At 58.3% G+C, this 12,389-nt stretch overlaps 1 protein-coding gene across 2 annotated transcripts; it reads right to left on the reverse strand.

Moving 5' to 3' along the window:
• Positions 1 to 755: 755 nt before the first annotated feature.
• On the reverse strand, positions 756 to 12,389 carry F2 (coagulation factor II, thrombin). Of its 2 annotated transcripts, none has more exons than XM_078863475.1 (14): positions 12,260 to 12,389; positions 11,764 to 11,927; positions 10,980 to 11,004; positions 10,505 to 10,561; positions 10,213 to 10,318; positions 9,216 to 9,352; positions 7,661 to 7,978; positions 7,094 to 7,222; positions 6,454 to 6,577; positions 6,020 to 6,187; positions 5,600 to 5,773; positions 3,420 to 3,598; positions 2,491 to 2,561; positions 756 to 1,246 (listed from the first exon to the last, which is right to left on the reverse strand). In XM_078863475.1, the coding sequence occupies exons 1-14, from the start codon at positions 12,354 to 12,356 to the stop codon at positions 1,103 to 1,105; spliced, it is 1,893 nt and encodes a 630-aa protein (XP_078719601.1). In that variant the 5' UTR covers positions 12,357 to 12,389; the 3' UTR covers positions 756 to 1,102. The 2 variants fall into 2 exon arrangements, with proteins under 2 accessions (XP_078719601.1, XP_078719602.1); XM_078863476.1 differs by lacking the exon at positions 12,260 to 12,389 and adding an exon at positions 12,129 to 12,182.

Genomic DNA, 12,389 nt, shown 5'->3' on the forward strand with positions numbered 1-12,389 from the left:
TTAAATCACGAGGTCGCCAAACTCAAACACAGAGCAGGTTTGAGAGGCGCCGGCTGCGAGGCAGGAGTCCACGCAGCGCCGCGCGGGGGCCGCCGATGCAGCGCCCACCGCACGGCGCTCCAGTTTCTCGCTCACTGGCGGTCAGTCGCCTCCTTGTCACTCTTCCATCACAACCACCCATTGTCGCTGTTCCCGTGAGCTTCACTCAGGTCAAGAAATGTCTTAACTTATATCTCACATCTCTGAGAACGTTGATGACCGTGCTGTCTATTTCGAGCTGCTTGACGTCTCGGGCATTCAGGCCTGTGCTCAGCAGCTGTTTAATAAACACATTCCTCCTGGCAGGAACGTTGGGTTGCTCGGTCAATGGCCAGGGTCAACGGCGGCGTGGTGTATTCCGCAAATATGCCCGACTGTGAGGGCGGGCACAAGCCGGCGTGAGTAGGTTAAACGTTGAGTTTTATAAGGGCACCACGGGGTGACCAACGTATCCCCACCCTCCCCACCCAGCCCTCCCCTCCCCTCCCCACCCAGCCCCACCCTCCCCACCCAGCCCCTCCCCACCCTCCCCTCCCCACCTAGCCCCTCCCTGCACGACGGACACAATAATCCCCTGTGGGCTGGTGTAACCAGGAGGCTCCTACCAGTATAAAACGAATACCCCCACGGACACGAGGAAGAATGAACACAGCATCGGACACGGAGACAGGAGGATTGGTCTGTATTTGCTTTATTGAGATAGAGACTGCGTGAGGGTGAGTGTGGGCGAGTGTGTGGGGCGCTCGCTCCAACCGCTCCAGCCTCTCTGGGCACACGTGCGGCAGGAGGGAGGAGGTGAGGGCAGGGGAGGGGAGAGGGAGGGAGGCCAAGTCACAGTTGAGAAAGCCTTGGGGAGTGAGATCAAGATCAGAGAGGGCCTCTTGAGTTCCAGATTTTGTTAACAAGGGATACATCGTCAGGTTAAGGTGCCAGGTTAGAGGTTAAAGTGTCAGGTCAAGGGTTAATTTGTCAGGCCAGGTGTTAAAGGATAATGTGTCCAGTCACGGGTTCACGGGGTGGGCAAAGGGGTCAGGAGGTGGGAGGTGTCGGGGTGGGCGAGCCCTCATGTGTCTGGCTCCCCGATCACTTTGTTAATCCACTTGCGCAGCCGGTAGACATGCGTGTAGATGCCGTACTTGCCGTCGCGGTCACACCCCTCGCCCCACGACACGATGCCCATCTGGTACCAGCGCTTGTTCTCGAAGTCCTACGCAGCGGGGCACACGGCGCAGCCTGCAGGTTTGCTGGGGGTGCTGCGTCGGCGTTGGATGCGGAGCAAATCTGCTACTCATTTCACTTTGGGGGTTGCGTCCAACTAGAACCCACATCTAACAAAGAGCATCCTTGCCTTTAAACATCTGGCAGCTTACAGGTATTGGTTTAATACAGATCCGACTCTGCTGATGAGACTTCAAATGTCGAAAGCAGTCCTGCGTTTCCTTGTATTTAACCAATGCGGCTCAACAAATCACTCCCAGAAGACTGGGTGGCCAATGGGAAGTGTTAAGAAGGTGACTTGTCTGCGGATTTGTTGTTACCTCCTAAACACTCACCCAAAAAAGCCTAAGTCTTAACTGTTGTGATAGGGGCACCAAATGTGATGTAGTTTTACCCAATTAAGTAACTTGAAAGTAATTTATGAAGTTTGTTAGATTTGCACCATGACCCCGACTCTAAATGGCCTACTCTTTTAGAATACCATCACAAGATATGCAACGTCCACTGTGAAGCAGATGGCGCGTAGAGTTTATAGGCTAATACACCCTCAGTAGTTATCCAGGAGGGCCTGCCGAATTCGAACTGCAAACCTCTGCAACAAACGGCCAACACGCTGCTGCTCGGTCATGTCACGGCCCCATCTTCATCTTCCGGGACCAGATGGTGGAACCGTGGACATTAAAGAATTGGCAACAATTGTTTGAACACATTTCTCGGATTTGTTCATGAAACAGTCATGCACGGGTGAAATACAGTGGAACGACACCCTAGCCATTCTCTCTCCTGCAGCTGCAATAGGCGATTACAAACCCTGGGGTATGAGTAGCATGGTCCTGTGTGTGTGTGTGCGCACGCATACGCATGCGTGGGGAGTGGATAACGCAGCGGTTAGCGCACAGCACTATGAACCCGGAGAGCCGAGTTTCATACCCACTCACAGCTAACATCACTAAAAATTATATATGAACCGATCCTGGGCCTCCCCTAGATCGACTGAGCCTCGAATGAGTCCCTGGTGCGACGTGTAAACATCACCACACGGGAGACAAAGGCAGCTGGGCGTAGTGCTGGCCACCCACCCCCTCGTGTGCCATGCCGGCCTTCATAGGTGCTGCTCGCTAACAGCACTTGCCTCAACAGTCTGTTCAAGCTTACACGGGGGATCTTTGTCTCTGTACATGGGTGCATGCATGTTCACGTGTGGGCACACACTCGCGTCCTTCGTGTCCATACCTTCATAATGAAGGGCCCACCACTGTCTCCTTCACACGCATCACCACGCTTCACGTCTTCCGGTTCATATCCTGGGCACCAACACAGACACGTGGCACCCGACAACTCGGCACCCTCACACAGGCACAGCACCTGGGCAGGTGGCAGGGGCCACACCTCTCTCCCAAGCACATGTGCTGCAGTTTCCGCCACGCTCTCCTCAGCCATGTGTGGCTGTCGCCAGGGCTTAATATCTTCATGAATATTTCCAGGTCACTGGTAGCCACTGGGAGCTCGGTATCAGGTTGCAAGTTCAAATCCTGCTGGTTGACTCAGCCCATAATAATATAAGTAGTTAGTCTCATCCCCTTAATAGGAATGTGGAATTTCCACCACTGGCTCTGCAGGGCTGTCAACAGAAGACGAGCACTACCTTAATGCTCATCTGAGTAGGAAATCACTTTGACTTTTAACTTTGAGTTTCAACCAGGGCGGCCTACCAGACGCAAACTGCAAACCTCGGCAACAAGCAGGAAATGCGCCACCACTTTGACCGCATAATTGCCCCAGACTCTACCGGGACAATGGCGACAGGGTGGCAGCGCGGTGGTAACACTCATGGCTCACAGCAAGAAGAGGCCTGCGTCCGATTTCAGACACAGGCGCCTTTCCATGTGGAGTGTGTATGTTCCCTCGATGTCCTGCATGGGTAGCCTCCAGATTTTCCAGTTACCTCCCAAAGGTAAAGAAACCCCTAGAATGTAATTGGTATTGGCCAAACATCCCAATGTTGAAATATGATACTGCAAGTTACTCAATGAGATTATTACACAGCATCAACATCTACTTTTACTGCAAAAACTTATCAGAGCCCTTTTCGAACAGGATGTTGAGACTCAGTGAGGCTTTCCCAGATAAACAAGGGAAATAGCAGCAGATGTGGTGCCCACCTGCACAAAGCATGTTGGCCGTGATCCGGTGGGTGGTGGATTCCTGGCAACGTCTGGGGTCCACGATGGGGAGGTTGATCATCTGCAGGACCTTGGGCTGTGCTCGGGGGTTGTTGGTCCACGTCTGGAAGAGGTTTCCCCACCCAGTCACTCGGCCCTTGAAGCCTGACTTCAGCAGGCTGAGTAGAAACAGAGACAAATATCCCCCCGTAGCCTTAACAGACTGTTGGGGCAAGGGCTGTTAGAAACGAGAGTTACGTGGGTACGAGTGTGATATAGGCACGAGTGGGACATGGGGGTGTAATGTGGGCATGTTTCTGGTGTGAGCCCTGTGCACGCGTCCCTGGCTACGCGTGTGAGCCCTGTGTACGCGTCCCTGGCTACGCGTGCGAGCCCTGTGTACGCGTCCCTGGCTACGCGTGCGAGCCCTGTGTACGCGTCCCTGGCTACGCGTGCGAGCCCTGTGTACGCGTCCCTGGCTACGCGTGCGAGCCCTGTGTACGCGTCCCTGGCTACGCGTGTGAGGCCTGTGTACGCATCCCTGGCTACGCGTGCGAGCCCTGTGTACGCGTCCCTGGCTGCGCGTGTGAGCCCTGTGTACGCGTCCCTGGCTACGCGTGCGAGCCCTGTGTACGCGTCCCTGGCTACGCGTGTGAGCCCTGTGCACGCGTCCCTGGCTACCCGTGCGAGCCCTGTGTACGCGTCCCTGGCTACGCGTGCGAGCCCTGTGTACGCGTCCCTGGCTACGCGTGTGAGCCCTGTGTACGCATCCCTGGCTACGCGTGTGAGCCCTGTGTACGCGTCCCTGGCTGCGCGTGTGAGCCCTGTGTACGCGTCCCTGGCTGCGCGTGTGAGCCCTGTGTACGCGTCCCTGGCTACGCGTGCGAGCCCTGTGTACGCGTCCCTGGCTACGCGTGTGAGGCCTGTGTACGCATCCCTGGCTACGCGTGCGAGCCCTGTGTACGCGTCCCTGGCTGCGCGTGTGAGCCCTGTGTACGCGTCCCTGGCTACGCGTGCGAGCCCTGTGTACGCGTCCCTGGCTACGCGTGCGAGCCCTGTGTACGCGTCCCTGGCTACGCGTGTGAGGCCTGTGTACGCGTCCCTGGCTGCGCGTGCGAGCCCTGTGTACGCGTCCCTGGCTGCGCGTGTGAGCCCTGTGTACGCGTCCCTGGCTACGCGTGCGAGCCCTGTGTACGCGTCCCTGGCTACGCGTGCGAGCCCTGTGTACGCGTCCCTGGCTACGCGTGTGAGCCCTGTGTACGCATCCCTGGCTACGCGTGCGAGCCCTGTGTACGCGTCCCTGGCTGCGCGTGTGAGCCTTGTGTACGCGTCCCTGGCTACGCGTGCGAGCCCTGTGTACGCGTCCCTGGCTACGCGTGCGAGCCCTGTGTACGCGTCCCTGGCTACGCGTGCGAGCCCTGTGCACGCGTCCCTGGCTACGCGTGCGAGCCCTGTGTACGCGTCCCTGGCTACGCGTGTGAGGCCTGTGCACGCGTCCCTGGCTACGCGTGCGAGCCCTGTGCACGCGTCCCTGGCTACGCGTGCGAGCCCTGTGTACGCGTCCCTGGCTACGCGTGTGAGCCCTGTGTACGCATCCCTGGCTACGCGTGCGAGCCCTGTGTACGCATCCCTGGCTACGCGTGCGAGCCCTGTGTACGCGTCCCTGGCTGCGCGTGTGAGCCCTGTGTACGCGTCCCTGGCTGCGCGTGTGAGCCCTGTGTACGCGTCCCTGGCTACGCGTGTGAGCCCTGTGTACGCGTCCCTGGCTGCGCGTGTGAGCCCTGTGTACGCGTCCCTGGCTGCGCGTGTGAGCCCTGTGTACGCGTCCCTGGCTACGCGTGTGAGGCCTGTGCACGCATCCCTGGCTACGCGTGCGAGCCCTGTGTACGCGTCCCTGGCTGCGCGTGTGAGCCCTGTGTACGCGTCCGTGGCTACGCGTGCGAGCCCTGTGTACGCGTCCCTGGCTACGCGTGCGAGCCCTGTGTACGCGTCCCTGGCTGCGCATGTGAGCCCTGTGTACGCGTCCCTGGCTACGCGTGCGAGCCCTGTGTACGCGTCCCTGGCTGCGCGTGTGAGCCCTGTGTACGCGTCCCTGGCTACGCGTGCGAACCCTGTGTACGCGTCCCTGGCTACGCGTGCGAGCCGGTGCGTGCAGATGCGCAGAGTGGGCGCCCGCATACCTGACTGCGACGTCGCGCGTGGGGAGACAGATGGGTACGATGTACTTGGTGAAGGTGATGGGTTTCTCCAGGTGCAGGAGGGCGATGTCGCGTTCCATGTTCTCCTTCCAGTTGTACTTGGAGTGGATGATGATCTTGTCAACGTTGGAGATCTTTTCCCGGTCCTTCTCGTACCTGCCGACCACACCAACATCAAAAACGGTAGCAGCAGCAGCTGCCATTAACCACAGTTCCTGTGCGAGGCTAGGAGCACTTTGAGGCTGTCACGTGAAGTGTCGAAGGCTCGCTGGCAGGAGGTCATGGGACTCAAATGTTACAGGTTAGAAATAAGGCGATGGTTAGAGCTTGGGCTTTTGTCAGGGTTAAGGTGAGAGCCAGTATTACAGTTCGACTTTGGGATTTGGTTCGATCGGCGCTCACCCAGCCTTGTTGTGCTTGCCGATGCGCACCGCCAGCTCCTTGGCCGTGAAGTCTTTGTCCCAGGGTGGGTAGAAGACGCAGTGCGCCGCCGTGAGCACCCACTGGTCGCTGATGAGGCTGGCGCCGCAAAGCATGTCCATGGGACTCTTGCGGTAGAGCATCACCTGCCTGCACACACAAATGCGCGCTCAGGTGCAGCTGGCACGGCGAGTGGCTCCGCGGGTGGAAATGGAGGTGGCGCTGCCGGTGGCGCCGCGTGTTGTGGGGTGCTGGCGAGGGGCAAGGTGCCGGTGGCGCCGCGTGTTGTGGGGTGTGGCGAGGTGCCGGTGGCGCCGCGTGTTGTGGGGTGCTGGCGAGGGGCAAGGTGCCGGTGGCGCCGCGTGTTGTGGGGTGTGGCGAGGTGCCGGTGGCGCCGCGTGTTCGAGGCGTCGCACCAGGGTGCGCTCCCCTCCTCTGCGTTGTCCCCATGCACCACGCGCTGGCGCTGAGACTCCTGCAGCTCCTCCTCTCCCACGTCCTCTTTCCCCATCAGCTCAAACATGGGTCGCTTCCCACACTCTGTACACACGGACAAATATCCCTGGTGTAGCCTTAAAAAAATTATTGGGGCAAGTGCTGTTAGCGAGCACCTATGAAGGCTGGCACATGGCATGGTGGGCCACTTTTGTTTCCCCACTGTTGGTGTTCAGCACATCACACCAGGCATACAAGTTAAGGTAGATTCGGCCCAGGACCGGTTCAGATATTCGTTGCTGGTGTTGGCCGTGAGCGGAAATTTAACTCCGGTCGCCGGGTTCGTAGCGCAGCGCGCGAACCACTGCCCAACCGCTCCTTTAGACACACACGTGCACGTGCACCACCCACGTGGGGAAACGACCATGGACAACGCTCACAATACAGCCGCCCTATCAGCAACCTGCTGCGCCGGTAGAGCAACCCTGGCAGCCGCGTCACTCGCGTCACGAAGACCAAGACGGGTCACGTGCGTCATCTCAACACCAGAGCCGTGTTACCCGGTCCTTGAGCCATATCACCCTCATCACTGAGCCGCGGCACCCTCGTTGCCCTCATTACCGAGCTGCCCGCTTCCAAACGAGCGTGGGTTGATGAGCGTCATCTTGGGGTCGGTGCCTGTGGCCGTGGTGCGGCCTCGGCCCCCTTCCCCTTCCTCCTTGGGCGCCGCCAGGAAGATGTCATCCTCACCTGCGCGACACGGACAACGACACTATCCCCTGCGCGGGCGGTGTAACTGCCCAGGGCCCAGGAGGCCCCCAGGCCCTGGGCAATCGTGACAGGGGGCCCACTGATCATGTTCTGCCACCGAATCGCTCCAGTCACTCGCTCACTGGCAGGTGATCACCTCCTTGTCACTCTTCTATCGCTACTACCATGGTTACGATTTCTGTGAACCGCACTCCTTGATTCCTCTAAACACCCACCCACTCACCCACCCACTCACCCATCCACTCACCCCCACACTCACCCAACACACCCGCACTGCAGGTCACCTCACTTCCCTTTCTGCTTCTTCCCTCGCACTGCTCCACTTTTGAATTCCCCCCCCCCCCCCCGGTCAATCGAGGAAACGCGGTAGCCATCATCCGGCATCCATTGTCACGCCCGGGCAGGGGCCACACTCGCCGTCGCAGTAGTACAGGGGGCAGTAGTCGACGGCCAGGCCGGGGTCCGTGGTGTAGCACCAGGCGCCCTCCTCGTCGCCGTCCGGGTTGCGGCACGCGGCGCCCTCCAGGCCCGCGGCGCTGTGCGTCGACGGCGAGAAGCGCGAGACGTGGGGGGTCCGGGCCGACCAGGCCTGGCAGTGCCGGCCCAAGCGCGTGACGTTGACGGGCCCGCGGTAATCCTCGCCCGCTCCGGGGACGCAGGGGCCCTGGGGCCGCGGGGTGGGCACGGCGGGCGGGACGCGGGGTGACTCCGGCACGTGCCGGCTCGGGTCCTCGTCTGCGCAGCGGCGGTGGGGAGATTGTTACCGTCGTGACGCTCGCTCGCCCACGAAAGCCTCGCCGACTCTCCGGACTCGCGTCACGGGAGCGTCCTGACGAGTTGTATACGTAGGGGCTGATGTTGCCTGGTGTCATCTCAATTGGGTAATATGCAGGCTATGTTTCAATATTTGGATCATTTGCCAACAGCAGTTCGATTGTATGTTCTATCGCTGTGGGAGGACATCAGAGAACCCGGAGGAAGCTGATGCAGAAAGGCACCCGAATCGGGAATCAAACCCAGGCCCTTCTAGCCATGAGGCACGAGTGGTACATATGTGAGAGATACTTGTTTGGGTTTTTCTGAGCACAGGCCAAAAGGCCTGAAGCGCCAAGCTGCCAGACACAAACAGCACTATAAAATAAGTTCGAAATAAGAGTTAACACGTTTATTTAATCGAGCGAGGTTATAACGGCTTGGGGGGAAAGATGAGACGTAATTCCACAGTGGAGCGGTGCAAGGGAAGAAGCGGAGAGAAAAGTGTGATGACCTGCAGTGTGACGAGTGAGTGGGTGAGTGGATGGATGAGTGAGTGGGTGTTATGACCTGCAGTGTGATGAGTGGGTGAGTGGGTGGATGAGTGAGTGGGTGGGTGAGTGGATGGATGAGTGAATGGGTGTGATGACCTGCAGTGTGATGAGTGAGTGGGTGAGTGGATGGATGAGTGAGTGGGTGTTATGACCTGCAGTGTGATGAGTGAGTGAGTGGGTGGATGAGTGAGTGGGTGAGTGGATGGATGAGTGAGTGGGTGTTATGACCTGCAGTGTGATGAGTGAGTGGGTGAGTGGATGGATGAGTGGGTGTTGTGAGCTGCAGTGGGACGAGTGAGTGGGTGCGTGGGTGGATGAGTGAGTGGGTGAGTGGATGGATGGGTGAGTGGGTGAGTGGATGGATGAGTGAGTGGGTGAGTGGATGGATGAATGAGTGGGTGTTGCGAGCTGCAGTGTGACGAGTGAGTGGGTGGATGAGTGAGTGGGGGTCAGTGGATGAATGAGTGAGTGGGTGTTGCGAGCTGCAGTGTGACGAGTGAGTGGGTGGATGAGTGAGTGGGGGTCAGTGGATGAATGAGTGAGTGGGTGTTGCGAGCTGCAGTGTGGTGGTTGACCACAAGGTGGAGTATTTTGACCCCCTGGTTCAGGTTCCTAGTACATGGGGGTCACGATGCAATCCCACGCGGGCAGCAAAGGGCACTCACCGCAGCTGGGCACGGAGCAGGGCTCACGTGGCACCAGCGGGTCGCGTGTGTAGCACCACGGCCCGTCCTGGGACGCGTCCGGGTTACGGCAGAAATTCTCCACCAGCTGCTTCTCAGGGTGATCGACGGGCTTGAATCTGTCCGTGGCGGCACAACAAAGGCAAAGGTCCCTCGTGTAGCCCACATAGGGGCAAGTGTCGTTATCAAGTAGCACGTACGAAGGCCGGCCACGGCACGCGAGGGGGTGGATGACCAGCACCACGCTCGACCACCTTTGTCCCCCAAATCTGTCGTTTACACACCGCAGCAGGTATTCATTTAAGGCCGAGTTAACCTAGGGGAGGCCCAGAACCGATTCTAATATTCGTCACTGATTGTTGACCACGAGTGGGAATAGAAGCCGGGTTGCCGGGTTCTCAGAGCAGCACGCTGCGTCACCGCTCCCAACCACGCAGGCGGCGCACGGGAGACGGCGCACGGGAGACGGCGCTGAACACGGTGGCGGTGGCCGTGCTGCAGGTGGCGGTTGTGTCGTTCAAGAGAACCGGCGATCACTTCCAGAAAAGGTCACCGAAGTGCATGCGGCTACTGACAGTGCAGCAGTAATCAACTTGAATGACTCTAGATTTGAAGCTTTCGTGACTGCAAGGATTCATACTCTTAGGTTGTTTCGGTAAAGTAACGTAGGTAAAAAATAAAATTAATAATAGAAATAGAATAATAATAAATCATTTAAATCGCGACGTTTCGAAGGCAACACAAGTCTCCGTCTACTGTATCTTGATACAGTAAATCTGGCTGTGACGGTCCCACCTGAAGACGGAGACTTGTGTCGCCTCCGAAACGTCGTGATTTAATTGATTTATTATTATTTTATTTCTATTATTATTATAATTTTAATGTTTTACCTACGTGACTTTACCGAAAAAACCTAAGAGCATGAACTTGAACGACCCCAGTGCGACCAGACAGAGGCCTGGGGGGGTGCGGCCCTTACCGCACTTGGTGCGGGAAGTTGCTGGTCCACAGCTGACACTGTCGGCCCGACTTGGTGATGGAAACGTTGCCGATGTACTGCTCTCCATTGCCGGTGATGCACAGCCCTGCACGCGCACGCCACGCAGACAGAGGTAGCTTTACGTGGTGAGGGATGGCTGCACAGAGAGAGAAGACTGCACATCGTGGTTTCTGCACAGACACGTTGTCCGCGTGTGCAGCTGTGTGCAGGTGCGTGCCGCTGTGTGCCACGTGTCGCCGCGACAGCTGAATGTCGTGGCGGCGTCTCTCACCCTTCAGGCAGCGGCGGAACAGCTCCATGTGGCTCCGAACATTGTCCACGTTGCATCCTGCACGCACACAGCGAACGCTCGGACCGTGCGTACACGTGTGTGCTTTGCATGTTGTTGTTATGATGATGCTTGTCCTTGTTTCCCCAGGAAAGCGCCGAGCGGAGTCTCAAGACTCTCTTCCAGCAGGCTTCTGCCAAGCTCACACAGGTGGGGGAATCTGGCTGGGCGTAATCCCCAGTCAAGTCATTTGCATTGCGCAATACTCGGCATTGGGATGTGTGGCCAATATCGGTTACATTGTAGGATTTGTTTTAGCTCTGGGAGGAAATTGGAGAAGCCAAAGGAAACCGATGTTGAGTAGGGGGAGAACAGGCAACCCCCACAAAGAAAGGTGCCCTTGTCAGGAATCGAACCCTCGCTTTGAGACGTGAGTGTCACCGCTGCGACATGTGTGCGTGGCGAGAGAGCCGCCTACCTTTGTACTGGTTCCAGAACGCCTCCTGTTGGGGGACATCGCCGTTAGTTCGCGGGGGACGCGCGTGAACAGATGCCCCCCGTCACGCGTGACCTCGTGTCACTCACTGGCAAACATGACACCCAGAGAGTAAACTCGGCACTGCTGCGTCTGGCGACTCACGCACGCAGGCGGTCACGTGGCCCGCCGGGAGGCGGCTCGCCGCTTGCTGCGAATGATCGCGGTTCGAATCCATCGTGCCACCCCGCCGCCCCCCCCCCCCCCCGGTTAATACCGCGGTGAGTATTTAGCCATAAAGACACGACGCGCCGTCGGCTCAGAGATCCCGTGGCGTCATCCGAGGAAGAGTCGGCCACTGTGTGCCGGCGTCATGCTCTAGATCTGCCACCTTTGTAACATTACACCGTAGAGCAATGGTCGCTCAAGTGGAGCGCAGCCCTCGTGAAAACGACTCCTAAAAGTGAGTGAGAAGAACTTATTGGCCACCAACGACTCCCAAGCAGCAGCCTCGCGGCTCCCTGTATCGCCACCCATTGTAACACCAACCGAGTTTCATTCCCGCTCACGGCCAAGACTAGTGACGATTATCGGAACTGGTCCTGGGCCTCCCTTATGGCGACTCAGCCAAAAATGAGTATCTGGTGCGGTGTGTAAACATCGCCACTGGGGAGACAATGGCGGCCGGGAGTTGTGTTGGCCATCCACTCTCTCGTGTGCCACAGCGCCGGCCTTCACAGTCTCTGCCCGGGCCACGCGGCGAGTGAGTGTGGGGGGGGGGGCGCACCGTGCCGGCGTCGTTCTCGTAGACCTCGCGCGCCTCCTCGTGGCTGCAGCTCTCCTCGAGGCACTCGCGCTCCAGGTTCCCCTGGAGCCGCTCCTCCAGGAACGAGTTGGCCCTGCGAGTACGCGGCTGCAGCACACGCGACGCCACGGGCCGGTCCAGGAACACTGCACACATCAGCACACATCACCGCGACACCATCACTCGTCACCGCGACGCCGATGCCCGTCAGCGCGAATTCACCACCCATCGGTATAAATACATTCTGATGATTCTGATCATCGTGACACCATCATTCAATTACAGAAACATAACAATGGATCATGGTGATTATTTATGGAGTGTGTGCGCAGACAAGGATGACGTGCGTGCCAAATAAAACCGCCAGTGAAGTTCCATAAAGAACCGAGAGCTCTGCATCATCTTGCGAGTCAGGGATTTAAATGGGAGGTACCTGGTGGGGGGGGGGGTGCATGGGGGGCTAATCCATGAGTCTCACCTTGCGCCCCCTGAGTCGCGTGGATCATCGCCATGGCCACCGTCGCCATAACCACCGCCACGATCATCCTCTTCGCAGCGGGCAGCAGCATCATCATCTGCTCCTCGCTCGCTCCGGGCTCGCAATGAGC

Source organism: Lampetra fluviatilis, chromosome 16 (assembly GCF_964198595.1).
Source record: "Lampetra fluviatilis chromosome 16, kcLamFluv1.1, whole genome shotgun sequence".
NCBI classification, from domain to species: domain Eukaryota; kingdom Metazoa; phylum Chordata; class Hyperoartia; order Petromyzontiformes; family Petromyzontidae; genus Lampetra; species Lampetra fluviatilis.

Excerpts from the sequence above, each read along its gene's own strand:
- F2 (XM_078863475.1), bottom strand. The coding sequence starts at position 12,356 with ATGATGATGCTGCTGCCCGCTGCGAAGAGGATGATCGTGGCGGTGGTT. Across the intron at positions 11,928-12,259 it reads CGCGACTCAGGGGGCGCAAG|TGTTCCTGGACCGGCCCGTG; the intron begins GTGAGACTCATG and ends TGATGTGTGCAG. Across the intron at positions 1,247-2,490 it reads GTGGGCCCTTCATTATGAAG|GACTTCGAGAACAAGCGCTG; the intron begins GTATGGACACGA and ends CCCGCTGCGTAG.